At 35.4% G+C, this 23,260-nt stretch overlaps 1 protein-coding gene across 1 annotated transcript; it reads left to right on the top strand.

The window, feature by feature from the left end:
- The first annotated feature begins 10,633 nt into the window (after positions 1-10,633).
- LOC113341839 (BTB/POZ and TAZ domain-containing protein 1-like) lies at positions 10,634-12,903 on the top strand. The gene is made up of 5 exons (XM_026586566.1): positions 10,634-10,908; positions 11,058-11,191; positions 11,335-11,638; positions 11,734-12,050; positions 12,488-12,903. Exons 1-5 carry the CDS (start codon positions 10,741-10,743, stop codon positions 12,648-12,650), a joined length of 1,086 nt encoding a protein of 361 aa, XP_026442351.1. The 5' UTR covers positions 10,634-10,740; the 3' UTR covers positions 12,651-12,903.
- Positions 12,904-23,260: the final 10,357 nt, after the last annotated feature.

A 23,260-nucleotide genomic window follows, 5' to 3' on the forward strand; every position in this document is an offset into this window, starting at 1 on the left:
CCTTTGTCTGACTCATATCACTTGGTTGAATAGAGTTGATACCAAACATATTTCTTGTTCCTTTACTATTTGGAATATGAACCAAAGGGATTGTTCCAAGTACGTGAATTTTTCATAAGTCGGAGGCGTGGGAATACAGACGGAACTAGGCGAACTATAGGGTTAGTTATTGGGTCTCAACTATACGAAGTTAGTGTAATTTTGTGTAGCGGCTTAATCCTGAGAGTATTCAATTCTGGACTAGGTCCCGGGGTTTTTCTGCATTTGCGATTTCCTCGTTAACAAAAGATTGTTGTGTCATTTACTTTTATTTTTCGCATTATAATTGTTTTATTATAATTAAAGTAAATTACACAAACATTAATTCCTATTTACTTGATAAGCAATCCTATTGTGTTTGGTTAAGTCCGAACCTGTATATCAAGTAAACATACTTCGTTGTTGTATTGTCTCGATCTCGTATACATAGACGATCACACGAAGTGTGAACCGACTAGTTGTATTGTCTCGACTCAGTCCATAGACAATTACTTTCGGATAAAGGACTTATAGGTAGTAAAAGTTTTAGCTTGAGGTATATTTAGGTACCCTTGCCTTTTCAATTGGTATCAGATCAAGCAAACACGAAAAGATCTAATAATCTATGTTTGGTGCGATCCAACCTATAAGAATTGAATCTATGTCTGATTCAGTTAATGTTATGCAAGAGTTTGAATGCTCAAAAGTTGAAGATGTTAATACTTCGTTGACTCATGATCCAAGAGTAACGAAAATATCTATGACTTTTTCTGAGGAAAAAGAAGATGCTGATAAAGAGTTGGTAAAACTCCTAAAGTCTATACAATCTCTGTCTTCTAAAGTGTTTATTTTAAAGACATAGTCAAATCTTCTTAAGCAGGAGATCAGAGAAAAAGACATTCAACTGAACTGTCTAGCCAAAGAGAAAATGGATATCGCTGTCAAACTAGAAGCTCTTAGTAAATCTCTTACATATAAATAAACACATCCTATGATTCTGACTAATGATGTTGTTGTGATTTCTTCTGATGAGGAAACTAAAAGTCCTTGCTCGACTTTTATAGATTGTGACAAAACCGGGTTAATCACAACTGAAAAAGATCAAGATGATGGTAGTTTGCCTAACTACATCAAGTTAGAAGAGGATGAGAAACCAGTTTATAGATCTACTGATGATCAAACGAAATCTTGTCCAAAGGAAACTTTGAACCGATTCCGTGTTGACTCTAATGAATACAACTTTCAGTCACTTGATAGGAAACTTATACTTCTTCAACATATGATGGTAAATTTTTTGAAAGAAGTTTCTTGTCTTAAAAAACTGAAAGATTAATCCTCAGTAGAAAGACAGATTATACTACATCCCAATGAGATCAACTCAAAGGAGTCAGAGGAAAGAGTTGATAATCATTTATGGAAAAAGGTTGCTCCGCAACCATATCGAAACGATTTTGGTTTTAATGAGGAATGACTTCAGAAGGAAGGGAAAGAGCTAATCTCTGCCAAAAGAAACAATCAGGAAATTCCGATAGTTGTTTCAGATGATCACACTAATGTGAATAATAAGTAAATCCTTAGAATGGGAAAATCTTATGAAAATATCATTGAAAGAATTAAGAGAGATCTAGCTATCTACGAGAATTCTCACATTAGTACTTTTTCTCCACATGATCATATCTCTAGAGTTAGAAAAGATCATCATCTTGGGAGAAAATATCTTGGGCAGAAATTCCCTAAAAGAAACATGAACTATGTTTCTGATATTCACGGTAAGATGGAAAAATCTTACTCCGATACAACTTAGTTGTATCATATGTTGTGCTTTCTCATCTTTTCGTGCTCATAATCTTTGATGGGAAAGGCACAATAAAATAGGAGCACAATTGGTTGTGTAGTTGATTATCAGAAAATTTTCTGTAAAAGTATATGGGTTGTTGCGAATCCATGGTAGTTGAAAATGTTCATGTTTAACATGATTTTCCAAAATAGGTGATTATTTTGAATTTTCGGATGTGTTTAATAAACCTTCCAACTTAGAAATATCGGACTAAGGAAAAGTAATATATTGTCTTATATTTTCGGATTTTCCAGAGGCCTTTTGGTCCGAAAGTTGTCTCTTTTAATAGGAGAAACTTTTTCTTATCTGTATTTGAAACCATGAGGAATCCTTTATATTCGATTATAACCGATCATGCCTCCAGTAACTCGCAGTGTCTCAAAGACTAATTAGGAGGAAGCTCAAAAAGTTAAGGATTGTCAAGGAATCAATACAGAGAGAAAGAAGAGAGACATTATTTCTGATTATGACTCTGATAGTTCAACGGGATCACAAGATGAGTCATGTCTGTTGGCTTACAACAAACAAGATCCAACCAAAACCCATTGGATTCGTTCTGATAGTATGTCTCAATATATCCAATGTTTTGACGAACTAGAAACCAATCTTTCTATGACTATTCGATATCAAGATTGGGTAAAAGAGAGGTACGAAAGTACAAGAGGAATTCTTGATGAGCTCAATGCTCTAATTGAAGATATTTAAAAACAAGAAGTGGTTGCGGACAAGTCCCTTGAGACATGCTTTAAGAGTTTGAACACTGAAGAGAGCTCGGTGAACAACAAAAGCACCACTGAAGATTAAGTGGTGTGCTGTATTACTTAATCTAGTATAATAGACATCAATTTTGATCTCTTTCGTTAATTGTATTGCTCTATTATGAATAAAACTATTATGAATAAAATTATTTGATTAGTAATTTTTCTTGTGATAGTTTTTGATTTACATAGCTTGTGCTTATTTGCTTTTATCTTATTGCTATGTATGTTTATGGGATGTTTGATTTCGGGTTACTACCTTAATATTCGATCTCATATATTGTGAACACTCATGGTTTGGGTGACTTTTTGATTTAGCGGGATTAAGTTCTAGCCCTAGTAGGTAGGCTTTATCAAAGGATTATGAGGGGTTCTAATAGAAACAATATATGAAAAAGTCACAATATGTTGAATCGGTTTTGGTTTAGCATAAAAGCATATGTATTTCGACGGTTTCCAACTTTTGCTTGCAATTGTTAAAACCGGTTTTCAACCTTTCTCTGGTAAAGGTTGAGGTGCGTTGTTATTATTTTGTTTACGCATAAGGATGACAACGTGGTGATATTTCGATATAAATTCTCCCTGGACGAAGATGCAATCATATTGGAGAAGTGGATGCGAAATTGGAGGTAACAACCTTGTTAGTTAATTTTTTTTCTGTTTAAGAAAAGCCTGAGTTTATATTATATATATTTGTTGCTATTGCTTAACAAAATGTAGGTTTAATTGATATTTATTCCATGATGTGTGTGTGGATGTGTGTTTCAATTGGTTCCTGTTAAGAAAAACTATTGTTATCTTGCTTTATTGTGTGGTATCAATCGTTTAGGATTACAAAATTTCGGTACAATTAATGTGTGTGTGATTCAATTGGTTCCGGTTAAGAAAAACTATTGTTATCTTGCTTTTGTATAGTATCAATGGTTTAGTCTTACCAAATTACGGTGCAATTGCGGTGCTTTTAATGTCTATGATTGTTTCAATTACTTCCAGTTGAGGTGAATAATTATGCAAGTTGATTTATTTTGGTTTGTATGAATTATTTATGGCTTAACGAAATAATATGTGTACGGGATGAGTTGTCTAGTCCAATTCGATTCCGGATAAGAAACTAAGTTAATTCTGATCTTAGTTTGTCTTATCAAAGTGAGGTTTCGGTTATTCAAGTCTAATCGAATGCCTAAACAAAGAAATGCTAGTTAACTAACCTAGTATTTGGTTTGTTTAAAATTGAAAGGTCTAAGTTTATGGATAATTAGAACCTGATGAGAAAAATGGAGTTTACCTTTATTTTGGTCTTATCGAATTAAGCGGTTATTTTCTGAACAATCGGTTTTTGCAAAGGGACTAATGTGATTAGTTGTTTTTTGGTTTGCTAAACTAAATGGGAAAAATTGTTTCGGGCAATTGTTTCCTTGGTAACATATCAAAATAAGACTACTTGTAGTTTCGGTTTTGATATTGGTTATCAGAACGTGATGTGTGGAACCCTCGTGCCTAACTCTACAGGTTTGCAAGTTTATTCTGAGATTTGTAAGATTCTTTTCGTGTTGTCCTTTATTTTTTTCGTTTCTTTGTCATTTTTGTGACAAAAAGGGGGAGAAATATATGGAGTAAACAAGTGATACTGGCATTGATTTTATATTAATTGGTATCACTAAGGAAAAGAACATTGGTACTTGAATGTTTTATCTAAAGAAAGAGTGAAAGCACAGACTAAGAGGGAGTAACATGTCATATTGATTGGTATAACAAAGACGTGCGGATTGAATATCTACCTATCTTCCTTAAGGGGAGTATTAGCTTTGTTATTATAATGTCAACAACGGCATTTTCAAGTTTACTGTGTTGTTGAATCGGGAATCATACAGAGTGTAATGAATTCTTGTAATTTGTTTATCCATATGATCTAAGAGTTTTGTCACTAAAATTGACAAAGGGGGAGATTGTTAGAGCATTGCTCGGTTGAACCCACCAAGCGTTGGTATGTCAAGTTTGGTTGTCATATTTTAGTGAATCAAAACTCATGTTAAGAGTCGCTTGATTATGTACTAGAGTTAAACTTAGTATAGGTTAGCTTGAAAGCATTAGGATATGAGATATTACAAGTATTGCGAAGTCTTGAAGATGTGAAGAAGCAAGGAACTACAACGACAACAATCATCCTTCCACTTGAGATTAGTGATATTTGACTTGAACTGTTTCATTCCCTAACGTATATTTCAAGTCGTGCATATTGAAAACATAACTGTGAAGCATATATGAACTCTAGATAGACATAATATTAAGGAATACAATACGAGGTTTATTGCTTAACCATTAAACTTTGTAGATAATACATCGCCATAATAACTTGAATGCTATTGTGATTATGTATGGGTATGAGGTGAGAATTTCATCCTAGGGAACAATGTTTACATGTGTTCTAAGGAAGCAAGTTCATAAACTTGTTTTTGAACCGAAAAGGAAATTGCCAGGAGTTATTGGTTTTATTATTCATTGCATATCTTATGAACCACCAATATGTGTGATAGAGTATAACCGCTCACAACTAGTTGTGTTCTTGGTAGAACTATTCACAAAGTCCTGAATTTTGTATTGATATAACTTTTATTGGTAAAACCAATCTTAAGTAATCACCTGTGGTATGATCGGATTATGTCTGCCTTGGGAAAAGGGAACCGATCCTAGTAAGAGAAAGGGAACTGATCCTTGTAAAGGAAAGGGAACCGATCCTAGTAAGGGAAAGGGAACCGATCCTTGTAACGGGTGCAGTACATCAAGGGGAACCGATCCTTGTATGGGGTGCAGCAAGGTTTATAGCAGAAAGGGGAACCAATCCTATGGACATGTGCAACACATATAAGTTAGATACCATATGTATGTTGGGAACCGATCCTAGTACCTAGTCAACCGAATCTTTGGGAAGCTAGTGTAACTATGCGTAGTACTCACATGGAGGTAGAACCGAAACTTGTTTTGGTAGAACCGTTAAACCCATGATTGTGATTGAATGTTTGTTTGATCAATCACATAGTTCTTGAAAGTCAGATGAACCAATTCTAAACTTGTTTGGAAGTGTGGCAAATCGGTTTCAAGGTTGTAAGTGTGAAAGATAACTTACAAAGTAAAGATGTCGACAAACTTTGAACACGTGCTGTGAATGTTTATTTCTATAATTGTTCAAAGATATTCCTTAACGGATAAGGGAAGAGAATCACATGATTGAAACATAAGTAAGTTAAAAAATCTTTTAATTAAGGTTAATAATTTCACTTTGTAGGGAAATTACATAATTAGTAATGTGCATTTACTAATTAGATTTTCCAAGAGATTTCGATTGTTATTTTTGGACAGAGCATTTCCAGGAATTATGGAAACCGAATTTGTGCTTTAATGAATATCTTGAGAATATTTTCGGTTTTGGAAATTCCTTGGTGTCGAAACTTCCTTGTTTGTAAATACACGAAGTTTGCCTTTCTAGCAAACTAATCCTTCGTAACAACAGACTTCCTCTTTTGTATTTGTTACTGGTGTATCCGCCTATCGGAGAGGAGACTAATCTAATTTAATGAAATCTCTTACGACCGCTCGTTTTAAAATATTATTTGGGATTGAGAAGCTCTAGAATGACCCGTTGGTGGGAAACTAGATAATTGCGGTTTATCTTTGTTTTCGATTGATTTGATTGACTAACGGTGGTTGAAATCTGATTGCACCTAGTTTGTTTATTCTTGAGAATCTTCTCTTCTGATATAAGATTCACTCAAACTAGGTCAGAGTTTCGACAGGGATCTTTAGACTGTTGTTAGTTCTAAAGACGATATTGTGATAATCCATTGTTAACAGACTCCGCTCTGTGCGTGATTTATCACAAGAGATTCAAGTGATTGTGTGCAGGTTTTTATTGAGGATTTAAGAAGATTTGAAGACAAAGAAGATATTGAAGATCTGACTTGGGTTATATAATCTTTGGTGTGCACAATACTTGTTTGGGTAAAAGAGGATCCAATTAATAATCGGTTTATCCTTGTGGTAGATTGGATTGATTAATTGAGTAGATCGGCATCAACACGGTTCTTCGGATTAAAGGTGTTGTTGGCTTAATCTTAATTGATTACCTTCGGGTGATTAAACATAAGATAGATCTAGACCCGACGAAGGAGTTTATGTTGAGATAAACGGAAGAGCCTTTGTCTGACTCATATCACTTGGTTGAATAGAGTTGATACCAAACAAAGTTCTTGTTCCTTTACTGTTTGGAATACGAACCAAACGGATTGTTCCAAGTACGTGACTTTTTCATAAGTCGGAGGCGTGGGAATAAAGACGGAAGAGCGAACTATATGGTTAGTTACTTGGTCTCAACTATACGAAGTTAGTGTAATTTTGTGTAGCGGCTTAATCCTGAGAGTATTCAATTCTGGACTAGGTCCCGGGGTTTTTCTGCATTTGTGGTTTCCTCGTTAAAAAAATGTTGTTGTTTTATTTACTTTTATTTTCCGCATTATAATTTTTTTATTATAATTAAAGTATATTACACAAACGTTAATTCCTATTTACTTGATAAGCAATCCTATTGTGTTTGGTTAAGTCAGAACTTTTATATCAAGTAAACATACTTCGTTGTTGTATTGTCTCGATCTCGTATCCATAGACGATCACATGAAGTGTGAACCGATTAGTTGTATTGTCTCGACTCAGTCCATAGACAGTCACTTTCGGAGAAAGGACTTATAGGTAGTAAATGTTTTAGCTTGAGGTATATTTGGGTACCCTCGCCTTTTCATTTTGGAACGGGTATAAAAGTTGCGTAAATTAAACTTTCAGTTGTACAAATTAGTCTTTCTGTTGCTCCTAGTACAAAATTAAACGTTGCACAACCAATTGACTATCGTTAAAAAACGTTGCTCAAATTAATTTGTGCAACGTATTTTGACGTTGAACAAAAATTTGCTACGCCATATTACCAACGGATATTGGCGTTGCTTAAATTCATTGCAACACCTATATCCGTTCCAAATTAGCTGTTTTGGTGTAGTGCCTAAAAACAACATGGTCATAAAACTAAAGTTTGTAAGTGAAACTAAAATTTGAATCTCTAAAAATTAAAGTTTGTATCTAAATTAAAAATTAAACTATTGAATGGAAAAATAGAACTTACCACACTCGAAATCCTTGAAAAGGAACGTATTTGCAGTTTTCCACTAACGTTCTACAATAACTCGCACAACTCGAGTCCTGTGGTTTTTCTCTTTCATGAAATATAAACGCTGCCAAGTGGAGGAACCCAAACACTTTGGTTATATCAGACCACCCACCTCTTAGTTTAGCTAAACTAACTCGCTCAGGATGGTTAGATAAATGCGTAGGTAATATACCAGATCCAACTAGTTTCCTAACATTTGTGAACTCTTTTTCTTTATCCTGGACCCAGACGATATCACTATCTGCAGTAGATTTTCCTTTGTCTTTTCTGTTTCTTTTTCTTTGTCTATTTGTTTTGGAACTCATTTTTAAGCAAAAAAAGGGAAGAAAATTTTTCGACTCTGGCTTGCTCTCTATAAAGGAAGAAATTTTGTGTGAATGAAAACTGAAGATAATGGTGATATTTATACACGGTAGAGCACCGACCGCATGTGGTCACGTTTAAATCGCTGTCGGTGCAAACTCGCCCGGGTAATCGAGTTGTAGTCGCTAACCGTCGAGACTTGATCACTTGGTAGAGACTCGATTTTTTAATTCATTTCCTATAGTGACACAATCAATTTACCAGCCCAGCTGGCATGACATATGGATGGGTTAGCCACACCATAATAACCGGCCTCATTGTCCATTTAAGATGGCACCTATAATTAAGTTCATTCGTGATATGCAGTTTTCCTATCATAGTTTTGATAATTTATCGAAAAACCAGCCACCGGAAAATTCCAGCATCCTAGTTGGAGCAAGTTTTGAATTGATGGATAAGCAAAGTTAAGTAACTGCATTTAAATAGTCTGATAAGCAGTTTCCTAACACTAACGGATAGTGTTTTGTGCGTGATTAAGGGTCTGTTTGGGAGCTTGGAAACGGGATAACATATCCTGGAAAAGTTTATCTTAATTTAATTTATGATAACCTTGTTAATGGTTAGTTTTAATGGTGTTTGTCTAAATTCTATCATATCTTGGGTTAGGCTAATTTGTGTTTGTTTGACTCTAAAAATAGGTTATAAATAAGTATTTCTTAGATAAATACTTATTTTAAAGGAAAATAATTGTCTAACCCAGGTGAGGATACACGTATCCCAGGTATTTGGAAGAATACCATAACCTCACTTTTTTATCTTCTTAAAATCAAGGAAGGTTTAGTAATCCTTATCGAGAATTGGAATTGCAGTGAGACAAACACATTTTAATAATTTTTTAACGGGTTTTTGCTGGATAACCCAGCCTAGAAACCACATTATAATAGCACGTTCCAAAATGCTAGTAATTTAACAAATGATGTATAACCATTGGTAGGTATATCATATATGTACCGCCAAAACCGGAACAGTTACATATTCATAAATTAATTATCATAAAAGGATGTACAGGGAAGTAAAACTATAACCCATAATGGACCCATATGGCAAGTTGTACAATCACAGTAAAAGCAACAACAATTTAAAAAGATATACTAGGAATCGACCCTCCTACAACTGGCACAGCAGGGGCTTGTCCAATCTTGGGACACGATGTGATACTATCAGAATAGTAGAGAGGAAAATGACTCTAACATTGAAATTAGTAATGGGATGGAGAGGGAAGTGATCAATGGCCAGGATCCATTGTTCCATATCTGGACAATAACAGTTATCCCCGATATAGAGTTTCCCACTACGAACCAACCAAATTGGAAGAAACAAAAACAAAAGCCAAAATATTGTTTTTCAAAGGACAAACTCGTGTAACCGACTACTCTCAAATATTAAATCAAACAAATACGTGGCTACACTGCATACATTGTGGACCACCAAAAATCCGAATTAATTATGAGACACTCTGGAAAATAAAATGGATTAGATCAAGTTCCACGTAAGAAAAATAAATTCTGGATTTCATTTTCTTTTTTTAGTCTGGAAATACAAGTCAATACAGTTGGTTAACTATTCTGTTTATCTTTATCCTACGGTTTCAATAATTCAACATGAGTAATGATCTTAAGACCAAAGCTACTCGTATTTACTACACATATATGCTAACTAAAATAGGGACATTTTCATGGATTTTTTTGATTAGATCAAATCTCTGCAACAACGAATGAATTTATATTAATTAATTGAGATTACAATACACAAAATTGGTTAGAAAGACCAAAATCAATAATTCCTGGGTGAAATGGACAGTTAAATTTTGATACTGTTTAAATGGACAAAAATGTAAAAATAGGCAGGATGTAACCAGTTTCATCGTGCCCATTTTCAAATATTTTTTCTTATTTTTAATTTACACAGGATGTATCCAATTTCATCCTTATTATTTATTTTTTTGGCCATTTCACACAAAGTATTTTTTACTCGTCCATTTGAACCGTGATTTAAAAATATTTGGACAAATGACCCCTTTTACAATTACAATACGGGGTTGGACTTAAGAGTGATCTTGGAGCCACACAAATATGGAGAATCGGAGATTATTCTTAAATTACAGAGTGTGATGCCAAGACCTGCCGCAGTTAAGGAGTAAAGATTTATGGTAATAATACGCTGGAAATTAGTTTAAAGATTGGATTAGATCAAATTCCTCATCAGCAAAACATAAGCTAATCTTAGATATAGTCAAACCGTCATGAAGCTGTTTACTTTTTCTGTTCCCTCAAGAGTCAAGGGCCGGTTTATAAACTAACGGCCCGTTTACATTTCTGTAATGATAAGGCAAACATTATCCACCACGTCAGACTGATATCAGAAAATAAAGGGCAAAATCGGAATCCCATCAACTTTTCAAACAACTTTTTGCTCCTTTTTCATGTCCATAAAACTAGAGCAATCTTTTGTTGGGAGAAAGATAACTTAAGAACAAGTTTATAGCACCGAACAGAACAGAACAGAAGACAACTGATTCTCGTTCTCTGTATTTCTAGAATTTGATCAGAAAAGAAATGGAGAAATCTCCAAAAGTATATGCAGAAGAAGATTTGTATGCATTATTACGTCCAGTAACTAATAAGAAAGGAATGACTTTGAGAAGTTCCATTGAATCGCCTCTTTGTGATGTGAGAATTATTACTTCCGGTGGATCAACCATCCCTGCACATTCTAGTATCCTGGTATGCATATTTTACGATCCTTGGCGACTCGCGAGTATTAAATTTCTGAATTAATACCATTCTCTTGTGTGCTTACATTTCATTTCAGAATTCTTGGATTAAATTTCTGATTTATGTTTATTTATTCTGGCTTTTTTCTGATTTTGAAGGGATCGGTTTCGACAGTATTGGAAAAGATACTGGATCGTCCTCGCAAACACCAATACGCTGATAAGATCGTTCCAATTCTTGGTGTTCCTTGCGATTCTGTTTTCGCCTTTGTGCGATGTCTCTACTCTTCAAGGTCAGTCTTAATTAACCTCCATATTTTTTAGTTATCCAAAAACCAGAACCAGAACCAGAGAAAAAAGACTATTATTAGGATATCTGTCTTTAGTTTTGATGAAAACATTTATTGATGACTAAAATATCCATGATTTATTGCAGATGCACAGAAGAAGAGATGAACAAATATGGGATTCACCTACTAGCATTATCTCATGTATACAGAGTACCAAAATTGAAGCAGAGATGTTCAAAAGGACTGATCAAAGAATTAACAATTGAGAATGTTATTGATGTCCTTCAACTTACAAAACTATGCGACGTACCGGATCTATACGTAAAATGTATGAAGTTAGTATCAGAAAATTTTAAAGCTGTTGAAGCAACAGAAGGATGGAAGTTTTTACAAGTTCACGATCCTTCACTTGAGCTTGAAATTCTTCAATTTATCGATGAAGCTGAATCGGTAATTACTATTTCAAACCTTGATTGACAGTAATCTTAAATTTGGTTTAATTAGTTTCGATTTTTAAATAACTAATTTTGATTACTTATTAACAGAGGCAGAAGAGGATGAGTAAGAAAATTGAAGAACGGAGTTTGTATTTAGAACTAAGTGAAGCAATGGAATGCTTAGAACACATTTTTACAGAAGGATGTACTAGTGTAGGTCCATGTGATGTTGAGGTCACCAAGAATAAAGAACCATGCAAGAAATTTTGCACATGTCAAGGTCTACAAGTTTTGATTAGGCATTTTGTTCAATGTAAGAAGAGAGTTAATGGTGGTTGTAGTAGGTGCAAGAGAATGTGGCAACTACTTCAACTTCATTCTTCTGTTTGTGATAACTCTGATCTTTGTAGAGTTCCCCTTTGCAGGTACTTGATCAGGTTTCAAACTATTTTTTGGTTTTCATGTCCATTAAAATTAAACTTGTTTTGATAGTTAAATTAGGTATTACCAAATCAAAGTACTGGCTGACATGGATTGGGACAAAACTAAGATGCTTAATGACCCCAAAAATAACTTGTCTGCTGGAACTACATCACTAAAAAGTATTTTGAGACCCGCTGATCATACATATTTGTGTGTTTAAAAAGAATTGCTGTCAAGAGAATCCACCGTTTAATTTCGCCAAATTTCCATTTGAAAAGCTAACCTTGCGAATTGCCAAACATGTGCAATTTATCTTCAAGATTTGGGATCTTCCCATTTGTATTTTTTCATTTAAATTGTGGACATAGTTTTTGTATTTTGTAAATAATGTTTTGGTTGTTGGTTACTTATTTTGTGTGTGAATTGGATTTGTTAACAGGGATTTCAAGTTGAGAAGGGAAGTTCCCACTAAAAAAGGAGAACATGATGCGAGATGGAAATTACTTGTGAAGAAAGTCGTAGCAGCCAAAGTGATGTCTTCTTTATCTTGGCCAAAGAGGGAAGAAGCTACCAATGTGGGTACAGTTAAGACAAGACGATGAGGCTCTAAAAATCCCTTTTAGAATCATATTAGAATACAAAATTGATGAGATTTTTTTCACAATTCATTATTCTTTTTAGTGTAGAAGAGAAGTTAATACATACCAAATTCACTAGAGATAGATGGTACCAACGTACCATTTTTACCAAAACTGATGAGGTTGTAGTACAAAGGGATGGGTTTAATGTAAATGAAGAAAGGTTGTATCAATAAGACTGTGGTGCGTAAAATAGTTTTTCGCGTCCATTTTCTCATTGTTGAAGATTAAAGTCGCATTGTTTTGCAACGGCTAATCGAAACCTTAAGGCGATCTGTCTTTTTACCCCTAGTACAAACTACAAACAGTGAAAACTAAGATCTGCCTCGACACTAGTACTACGATCACGTTCCATGAGGTTTCAACTTGGGAATCCAGAGGGAAAAGCATCCCAAATCCAATATTCCAAAATTCTCTTTGTGTACACACTATCAAAGTATTGTTCTGCGAAGTATATAATTACGAAAAGTTCATTTCACGGAAAGTCATACAATTTGACAACGCATTCTGGTCACAGAAAAACCGAAAGGGCCTATGATCCATGGACGTGCGATCTATTAGATGATTAGGTTTTTTCGTTTCTATATATAAAGAACATTATATGTATGTAATAAAAGACCTTGCGTTTTTAGGGGCCATCAATTTATACTCAGCCAAAGACTCTAGTTAAGGGGTACCCTATATGATATTGAAGTTACATAAATTCCATTCTGGTAATACTGTATAAAAATCAAATCAAAAAAAATTCTACTCATTTCAACTCTTCTTCTTCCAGTTTCATATTATCTTCCGATTGTGGAAGAAAAAAAACTTTCCCGAAAGGATTTAGGGGCCATCAATTTATACCCAGCCAAAGACTCTAGTTAAGGGGTACCCTATATGATATTGAAGTTACATAAATTCCCTTCTGGTAATACTGTATAAAAACCAAATCAAAAAAAATTCTACTCATTTCAACTCTTCTTCTTCCAGTTTCATATTATCTTCCGATTGTGGAAGAAAAAAAACTTTCCCTCGTTCAACCGAAACATCGCCACGAATCGTAAAATCAAAACATCGTCGATTCGTTTATAAAACAATGGATAAGGGAAATGAAACCCACAGACCTAGAACCAAAAACGTTGCTCGGGGTATCGATCCAAAGATTGGGATTTTAGCAAGAAATAAAGAAATTGTTGCTGCAAATGAAGAAGAACGCGAAGAACGCGAAGAACAAGTACCCGTCGATGTAGTCGGTGGTGCGATTCCGATAGTCAAACGCTTCGTCAACTTCAAATGGCCCCAATTAGGTAAGAATCTATCATTTTTAGGGTTTATTTCGCTTTAATTCGACAAATCGAGAAAAAGAATTTCAAGGGTTTTCGGTCATTTATCCAGATTCGGGCGATATTCATGCTCATTTACTTCCGAATGTAGTCGTGTTCTTCATTTCTCAAGAACATCGACAGTATTCGGGAGAAATATTTGATGGTTATCGGCCGAATATTATTGGCCATATCTTCCTGGATACAAACTGGTAATAATCGGTAGTTTAATGAATTTGTTGGCTTCCGAATATATTTAAGTAGACACACAGTATTCGGAAGTACAGTCACTACCGAATATATATATATTGAAAAAATCTCAAAATTTCTGATATAGGAAAAATCCCATTTTGGGGCCAGTATTTATTCGGAAGACAATATAATGTTTTATACCTCCGATTGTGTAGGATAAAATTTTAGAGTTTCTGAACTCCAGTTGATGAATATTCGGTTGTAAACATGTTTAGTTATATTCCGATTGTTTTTCATTCGGGTAAAATATGTGTCTTCTTACTTCCGAATTTGTTCATTCGGGTTATAGTTGTGTACTTTGTCTTCCGATTGTGTAGGATGAAAAATTTAGAGCTTCTGAACTCCAATTGATGCATATTCGGTTGTAAATATGTTTAGTTAGCTTTCGATTGTTATGTATTCGGGAACAATATGTGTCTTCTTACGTCCGAATGTGTACATTCGGGTTATATTTCCATACTTTGTCTTCCGATTTTATAGTTTGTAAATATTGTTCCTTTCTTTGTTGTTTAGACAAAGTCGAGAAAGGAGGAAGAAAGTGACAGCTAGTGCTAGGAGGGAAAGGAGTGCCAAAGATAATTCAAGTGCTCAACAAAGCTTACAAGAACAAAGCAGTCAACAAGGAGTGCAACCAAGTGTTGAACAAAGTGTAGAACAACAAGGCAGTGAACAAGGGGTGCGACCAAGTGTTGAACAAGCCGCTCAACAAAGTGCAGAACCAAGTGTTGAACCAGTTGATCCAGTGCCAAGAGTAGAAGAAGAAGGACAACCAAGTGGTACCCAAAAAGCCAAAAAAGGAAAAGATGGTGTAAAGAAGGATATTGCTAAGAAAGCATCACATCTTGTCCCTCAGCACTTGAAGAAGAAGGGTATTCCAGCAGGCACAATCCTTGGGCTACCAGCGGATGGAGGAAAATTGCTATTTGGATACAAAGACTCATGGGCCAGAGAAATATACGAAACCGAGGTAATAAAATTATTATTTTTTATTAATGTATTGTCTATGTGTTATATCGTAATATTTGTATTAAGGATTTTTTTATGTACTTTAATAGGATCATCAAGATGCGGTCCGTGGTCGTGCAGGACTGGAGGTAGTCACGGTCGTAAAGTAAAGAAGAGCAGATAAATGACAATGATTTTTGTTGTACATTCGGAAGTTTGGGTAACTAAGTTAGACAAGTTCAAATGACAATGATTTGTGTGGTACATTCGGAAGTTTTGGTAACTAAGTTAACTTCCAATTATTTCAATTTCAAAATTTGAAAAGTATCAGTTTTTTCCCAAATTCTGATTTTTGGGCCATCGTACATTCGGGACTTTACAAAAAACATTATCCTCCGAATATTACAAGTTCAAAACAAACCATGCCATGGCTCTAGGTGGTTCCAAGGGCCAATATAGAAGGTTAGACAACCCATATTCGGAAGTTTTGGTAACTAAGTTAACTTCCTATTATTTCAATTTCAAAATTTGAAAAGTATCAGTTTTTCCCAAATTCTGATTTTTGGGCCATCGTACATTCGGGACTTTACAAAAAACATTATCCTCCGAATATTACAAGTTCAAAACAAACCATGCCATGGCTCTAGGTGGTTCCAAGGGCCAATATAGAAGGTTAGACAGCCCATATTCGGAAGTTTTGGTAACTAAGTTAACTTCCGATTATTTCAAGTTCAAAATTTGAAAAGTATCAGTTTTTTCCCAAATTCTGATTTTTGGGCCATCGTACATTCGGGACTTTACAAAAAACATTATCCTCCGAATATTACAAGTTCAAAACAAACCATGCCATGGCTCTAGGTGGTTCCAAGGGCCAATATAGAAGGTTGGACAGCCCATATTCAGAAGTTTTGGTAACTAAGTTAACTTCCGATTATTTCAATTTCAAAATTTGAAAAGTATCAGTTTTTTCCCAAATTCTGATTTTTGGGCCATCGTACATTCGGGACTTTACAAAAAACATTATACTCCGAATATTACAAGTTCAAAACAAACCATGCCATGGCTCTAGGTGGTTCCAAGGGCCAATATAGAAGGTTAGACAGCCCATATTAGGAAGTTTTGGTAACTAAGTTAACTTCCGATTATTTCAATTTCAAAATTTTAAAAGTATCAGTTTTTCCCAAATTCTGATTTTTGGGCCATCGTACATTCGGGACTTTACAAAAGACATTATCCTCCGAATAATATAGTCGTGTTTAGAAATACCAACTTAATCGGTAGATAAAAATTTAAGTTTGCCACCGAATGTTTTATTCGAGGGGAATACGTCTATCGTTAGCAACCGATTGTAGTGCATCATTGATACGAAAACTCAACGGCCATATTTTCAGAAACCTCAACGGCCATATTTTCAAAAATTAGATCCGTTGGAACTCTAATATATATAAGGAGGGTAACCCCTCTCAGTTATTATTGAGTAAAAAATCGGAATGAAAAACCTTTTCAATGGCAAGTCCATCATCAATCGACAACATACTTCGAAGATGCAAGCGAACAACTACATCAATTGCAGCAATGGAAGAAGAAATACAAAAAAGGAACAAACAACCCAAAAAAAATTAAACCATCGTTAGTGGCAACAGAGGAGGAGGAAGAGGAAATCAAGGCTAAGAAGCGAGGTCAAGAACAATTCCATCATAGAGAAAGATTAAAAAAAGTTGAGGAAGAGACCGAATGGATAAAACATTATTACATTGTGAAAGATCTACCCAAAGAACAGCAGGACGATCGTATATTTTGGATTAACGTTTCATTGGGTCCTTTTGTTGGTAAGTACAAGAATCCACGCCACAATTATGAACCATCCCATATTTCTTCAAGGGTGCACCATGTTATAAAATTGTGCACCGAGTACAACCGTATTCTTTCTAGGCACAGAGACGACAGGTTTGCGGCACAAGATGCTTATTCCAAGTGGAGAGGAGAGTCGTTTCTACATTTCGAAGCCGCGTTGATTGTTGCATCTCGGACTGGGAAAAAAGAATAACATGTGATGTTTGAGTGCTGTAAATTCAAATTTTTAATATTAATCGGTGGTTTGATAAAATATGGAATTCTCGAATATGATTAATCGGATTGAAGTGTTATAATATTGTTGTTCCGATTACATAGTTTCAAAAAAAATTATAGCCGTGCCTCGAAAAAAAACGATCAAACATCGTCATCATCCGAGGGGATCAATTCGAGTAACTCAGCGGGAAAGTTGTTGTCCATAACACGATCCCAATCAACCATGTTGGACTCATATTGTTTCACCCAATCCTTGCAATGGTTCATCGGGAAGTAATCGTTCCACTTACTCAATGGAGGTAACGGACAATCTTTTTTTACTCTTAAACCGATAAAATGCATTTCATTCACAAATGCCATTACGATTCTTCTATCTTTAACCGACTCGTCGCAAGCCGTTCTTGTGGGTGCAAACGTCATGCTAAGTCCATACATAGGAGGAACAAAGAAATGTACCACGCAATTCAAAACGTCCGCTAGGAGATATCCAAATTTAGGCATTGTCATCCAATACTTGGATCCGATTGTCTTCAATCCCTTTCGGCACTTCACACACGCAACTAAGTCTTTGAACTCTTGTTCTTTGTCGTATCTATCTCCTCGCCTCATCATCTCCATATAAAAACCCTTGTCCTTCACTAGTTGTACCGCCATATTATTTCTTAAATATTGGAATTGGGTGACATCTTCGATATCCGCCTCTCTAAAGTAACCCATTTGTTCCGTAGCACCGTGAAACCCACAATTTCCATCCCCATCAACCTCGTCGGTCGACAAAACAAATGGAATGATAAGTGGAGGGATTTGTTCCAAATACTCTTTGTATATTGTATATGTGGATCGATTTGGTCTTCCATTAAGATCTCTAGGGCAACGAAGAGTACCTTTGTCCTCTTTTATAGTAAGAATTTCCATTGGTTGGGTTTGTTGCGAGGCGTTCATTTGCTCAACAACTTCTTCGACAACATTGGGTTGACTTATTTGAGAAGTCTCTGTAGAGATCTTTGGCCTTACTTGTCGGGTGGTTGGTCCACTTTGATCATTTCTTGGACGACCTCTTTTCTTAGGTTCTGACTCATCTTCAAATTCGGCTTCCGAACGCTCGTGCCTAGACAATATTCTTTTATTAGACAAATACTCCTTCAACTCTTTTCTTTGAATGGTCCTCGACACTTCGGTGTTCGGCCTACCGGTGTTCTTTTGCTTAATAGGTTCATCAACCTCTCTTAAACAAGGGTGAAGGGCTTCCTCCAAATTATGCATCAATATTTGCTTTTTGGTGCCGTTTGATGTAGCGTAACGCTCGGCTATTCGTACACACAATTCCGACTCCAAGAAAGACGGACCATCAACCACCGGGGTGTTCGGAGTGAAATTTAATTACTTCCAAAATGGGTGAATATCATCGATGTCAATCACTTCAACATACCTACCCAACTTATGACGACAAGGGAGTCCAATACCTATCATATCCTTGCAAACACAAACCGTATTCTCGTCATCATAAGTTTTATATAACTTCAATTGTTTCATCATGCGATTTATTTCCCATCTTGAAACTTTATGAACAACTCCCCTTAGAAGCAATTTTTCCTTAATATGTTCCATCGGGAATTGGTGTACACTAAATTGTATACATTTCCTAATCTTTACGAGATCACGATTGGTGAATTCATGGATTGCTTCTTGGATCGACACAACTCCATTTTGACTACCAATTAGTATTTTCTTTAGTCGACCATGAGACCCCTCCGCAATGCTTGTCGCCTCGTTCTTGAAGTTACGATATTCATATGTCCATGCAAACACAAACCTCTCCTTAATCGTTAACCATTGTTTTTTACAATACTCAACCGGTTTTGGGTAGTCCGTGCCGTATTCATCCTCAAATTTTTTCAAGTTACATTCGTAAATTTCCTCGGTCATCGACCAAACGATTTTGTCCCATGCTTTCATGAACATTTTCCAAATAATTCCATCCTCCTTCCACTTTTCTTCAAATAGCCTATCCTCTTCCTTACGTTCTTCCACGGTTAATTTACTAATGCGTTCATCCTCTTCCTTTGACCTCTTGGTACCCTTCCTTGGTCTTTTAGCTTGGAAATGATGATGGCAATTGGTTTTGAGATTGCATTGAATGTGCCACGTACATTGCAAGTTTTGGGCTTCCGGAAACACTACCGCTATTGCATGCATTAAGGCTTGATCGTTATCCGTTACAATAACCCTTGGAAAATTATCACCGTTATAAATGGACCTCAACGTCCCCAACATACAAATGAAACTCACATTGTTCTCATGATCCATTAAACCCCATGCAATCGTAAACGTGTTTTTGTCTGAAGTATGGCAAGCAATGTTCAACAACGACATGTTATACTTGTTTGTCTTATAGGTAGCATCTATCAACAAAATTTGATGAAAGCATTGAGCCAATTGGATCATTTCTGGATGTGCCAAGAAAATACGAACCATTATACCATCCTTTTCTTCCCTTCTCAAGGTGTATCCGTGTAACTCCGCTAACCACTCCGATTGTTGCATGACCGTTATACCATCCCATTCAGTCCTTTTGATCGTAGCTAGGGCCGACTTAATTGTAGACAAAGAAGACAAGTTGTCGGGGTCGTCCGCCTTTATTTTACTTAAGATCGCACTCGCTTTTTGGATCCGCATAGACCTCACCGTCTGCATTTGATGTGGTTTTAACTACATGTCCAATTAAATCCAACGGATCATCATGGTTGTGACAACCGTTATCAACTTTATACATTTTATACTCTTTACCTTTAATACCATCGGGCTTATAGAAGACAATCTTAAATGGGCATCCTATCTTCTTGGTATTGCTTCGGTATTTCCTATTCGTCTTCCGTACGTACTTACTATTCTTTCCCTCGTGACTCTTTCGCGTCCCACCTCGCTCACAAATCATTTCAAATCGAGTGTCACTAACATGATTATTTTGAACTACCACGCACATGTTATCTTTTGCCTTGTTCATAAGCCATTCCTTTGCCTCCTTCTTACATCCAAATGTCTAAACGTGCATAAAACAAAACAAATCTAATAAGCATAACCATTTAACATATAAATTTTGAAAAAAAAAAAGTAGTAATGAGTATACCAAATCGTTTGCATAGTATAGGGAAGTGTTGGGCCTCAAATAGAAATCATCAACAAACTCTTCAACAGCCTGCATATGAAAGCAACAAATTATTATACAATAATCGGAGGTTATTAAATAAGTCAAACTGCCGAATATACTATATTCGGAATCCTATCGGTTATCCAAAACACCCGATTTATGCAAATGAATGTACACATTTTACTGAGTGCAAAAAATGATATAATCGGAAGCTAAAATATATAGTAAAACAGCCGAATATAAATAACCGGGAGATAACTTTAATCGATAAACATCCGATTTTCAAGTTTTCGGAAATTTTATTTTGAGGCCACTGTTATATTCGGCAGTCAAATAATGTTAAACTATTACCGATTGTAAAGGATAAGAATACTGAGTTTTGAAATTTTTTGAGGAATTCGTTTTTGGGGCCATTCGGGGGTAAATAACTCTACATAACTACCGAATGTAGATTTTTTTGGAAAAACTGTTTGGGGTTTTTTCTCATATTCGGAAGTAAACTACTATCTTGGAACTACCGAATATACATATTTGGTACTCAGTGTGTTATATTCGTAAGTTTATTCGAGAAATTATCTACCGAATCTGGGTAGTTCATGGCATTCAATGCATGCAATAATAGGTTTTTCTTGTTTACAAAAGCACACAAACGTATGCAAATCGAGTATTTGAGATTCTTAACACAATACCTGTGTTTTACATGCATCGTTAGCTTCAATATCAGGCGATTCTCCATTTTCTTCCATGAAAGGGTCGTCTAGGTTTTCCTCTCCACAAAAGTTTGGATCATTCAACATATACCCCAAATCGTCTTCTCTAAACGGTCGTGAACCCTCAACATTTTGTTCTTCGCCATGATTCTCACCTTCTTCTTCATATCCATCCATTTTTGTAGTGATAAAATGGGTTTTCCCTTTTTTCCTTCACCTTCTTCTCTATAACTCTAACAACTCAAAAATGAAAAAGAAATGGAAAAAATGAAACAAAAATCATTCTAATACTGCACCGACTACAATCGGAAGTCTGGGTAATATTTTGGCTTCCGATTGCAATCGGAGAATAACAATGTTATCATATCCTCCGAATATATAAGGGTAATTTAGCCATTACGAATTACGCGAGATAAGGGCTGGCTACATTTTCCCTTTGGGTGACCTTTTTTGTTTTATTGTTGGACCCTAAATCCTTTTGAGTGGCCCCTAAAAACGCGAGTATAAAAAATGCCTCTTTATCAATAAGAAGTTCTTCTTCTTCTCTATCTTTTGCTCTAACCTAATTGTTACTCCAAAACGTTATCATACATGAAGCTATATTGCTGAGTTAGGTTGAATTGTTTTTTTTTCTTCTTTCTACATGGATGACAAACACAAGTTGTTCGAAAAATAAATAAATGGTGTTCGGATTTACATCAAGGAAATTGTAGAATCAACCGTTAAGCTAAGTGAATCTCTTCCTTTTTGATTTTGGCAGATTTAATTTAATTTTAATTTTAATTTAATGGAGGAGGTGACATCTGCTGATTTGATTGATGTTGATATTAATTTAATTTTAATGGAGGAGCGAAAATTTGTACAGTACTGATTTTGGTTCGGTAGAAATTCGCTAAATTTGATTTGTATTGATGGGCGATTAAAAAAAAATCTTCCTGGAAAAGGGGATGGAAAATTAGATCAGTTGGACGCCTCAGGAAAAATAGGAAGAAGAAAGTTTGTTCGCATCCCCGGCGCCACCAAAACCCTGTTCGGTTCAACCTGGTTCAGTTCAACCCGGTCCAACCGGTCCGGTTCAATCCGATCCAACCCGGTCCAAGCTGGTTCAACTTGTTCTGCCCTGTTTAGTTCAGTTCCGATTTTGGAATGTGCGTGACTAAGGCTATAAGTATGGTCCTGTAGATTTCACAAACGAAATCGGGCGACTGACTCGGTGATTTTTTTTTCGTCAATCTTCGTTTTCAGTGCTCAAATCATTAATTCAGGTGAATTCTACTTAAAATTTATTCTTGAATAAGTTGAATTTGGTGATGATTAGTCATTAAGTCAGGTGGTTTTATGGATTCTTGTCCTAAATCCACTTTGTTTGAAGGTTTTAAATCAAATATGCTAGGTTTTAATAAAGAAAAAAAATTCTCAGGTAATTCCTTCGATTGAATTACCTGATGATTTATCTGAAGAAAGTTTAGATCCTTGGAGGTTTTCGTTAATTGGAAGATTAAATTTACAGCAAATTAAATTTGTTGATGCTGTTATACTTCTTCGTCGACAATGGAAATTAACAGGGGATTGCAAGATAATACATTAGGAAGAGGTTTTTTCACAATAAAGTTGGATAATGAACTTGATCGTCAACACATTAAGGAAGGGAAATGGGAGGTGCTGAATCAAGTATTACAAGTACGAAAGTGGATCTTTAATTTTTGCCCTGAAAGTCAAAGAACTTCAAAAGCTATGGTATGGGTTAGATTACCTGGTTTAGGACTTGAGTTTTGGAGTGAGAAGATATTGTTTAAGATTTGCAAGGAAATTGGTACACCAATCAAACTAGATGAAGCTACTTTAAGATGTGAGGTTGGGTATTATGCAAATGTTTTAGTTGAAATTGAATTTGCAAAAACTGTTCCTAATAAGGTGTGGATTGGTACTAAATATGGAGAGGTTTTCTTCAAAGCATATCAATTCCAGTATGTCCTAAATTTTGTCATACTTGCAAGATTGTTGGTCACAACATTGTTGAATGTAGAGTTGGTAAGAACAAAAATCAGCAAGCAAGTAATATTCAGAATAATATGTCTTCTGCAACAACTAATTTTCAACAACAAACACCCAAGGCAGGTAAAACTCATATTCCTTTTGATATTT

The sequence above is a fragment of the Papaver somniferum genome, unplaced genomic scaffold (genome assembly GCF_003573695.1).
Source record: "Papaver somniferum cultivar HN1 unplaced genomic scaffold, ASM357369v1 unplaced-scaffold_32, whole genome shotgun sequence".
NCBI classification, from domain to species: domain Eukaryota; kingdom Viridiplantae; phylum Streptophyta; class Magnoliopsida; order Ranunculales; family Papaveraceae; genus Papaver; species Papaver somniferum.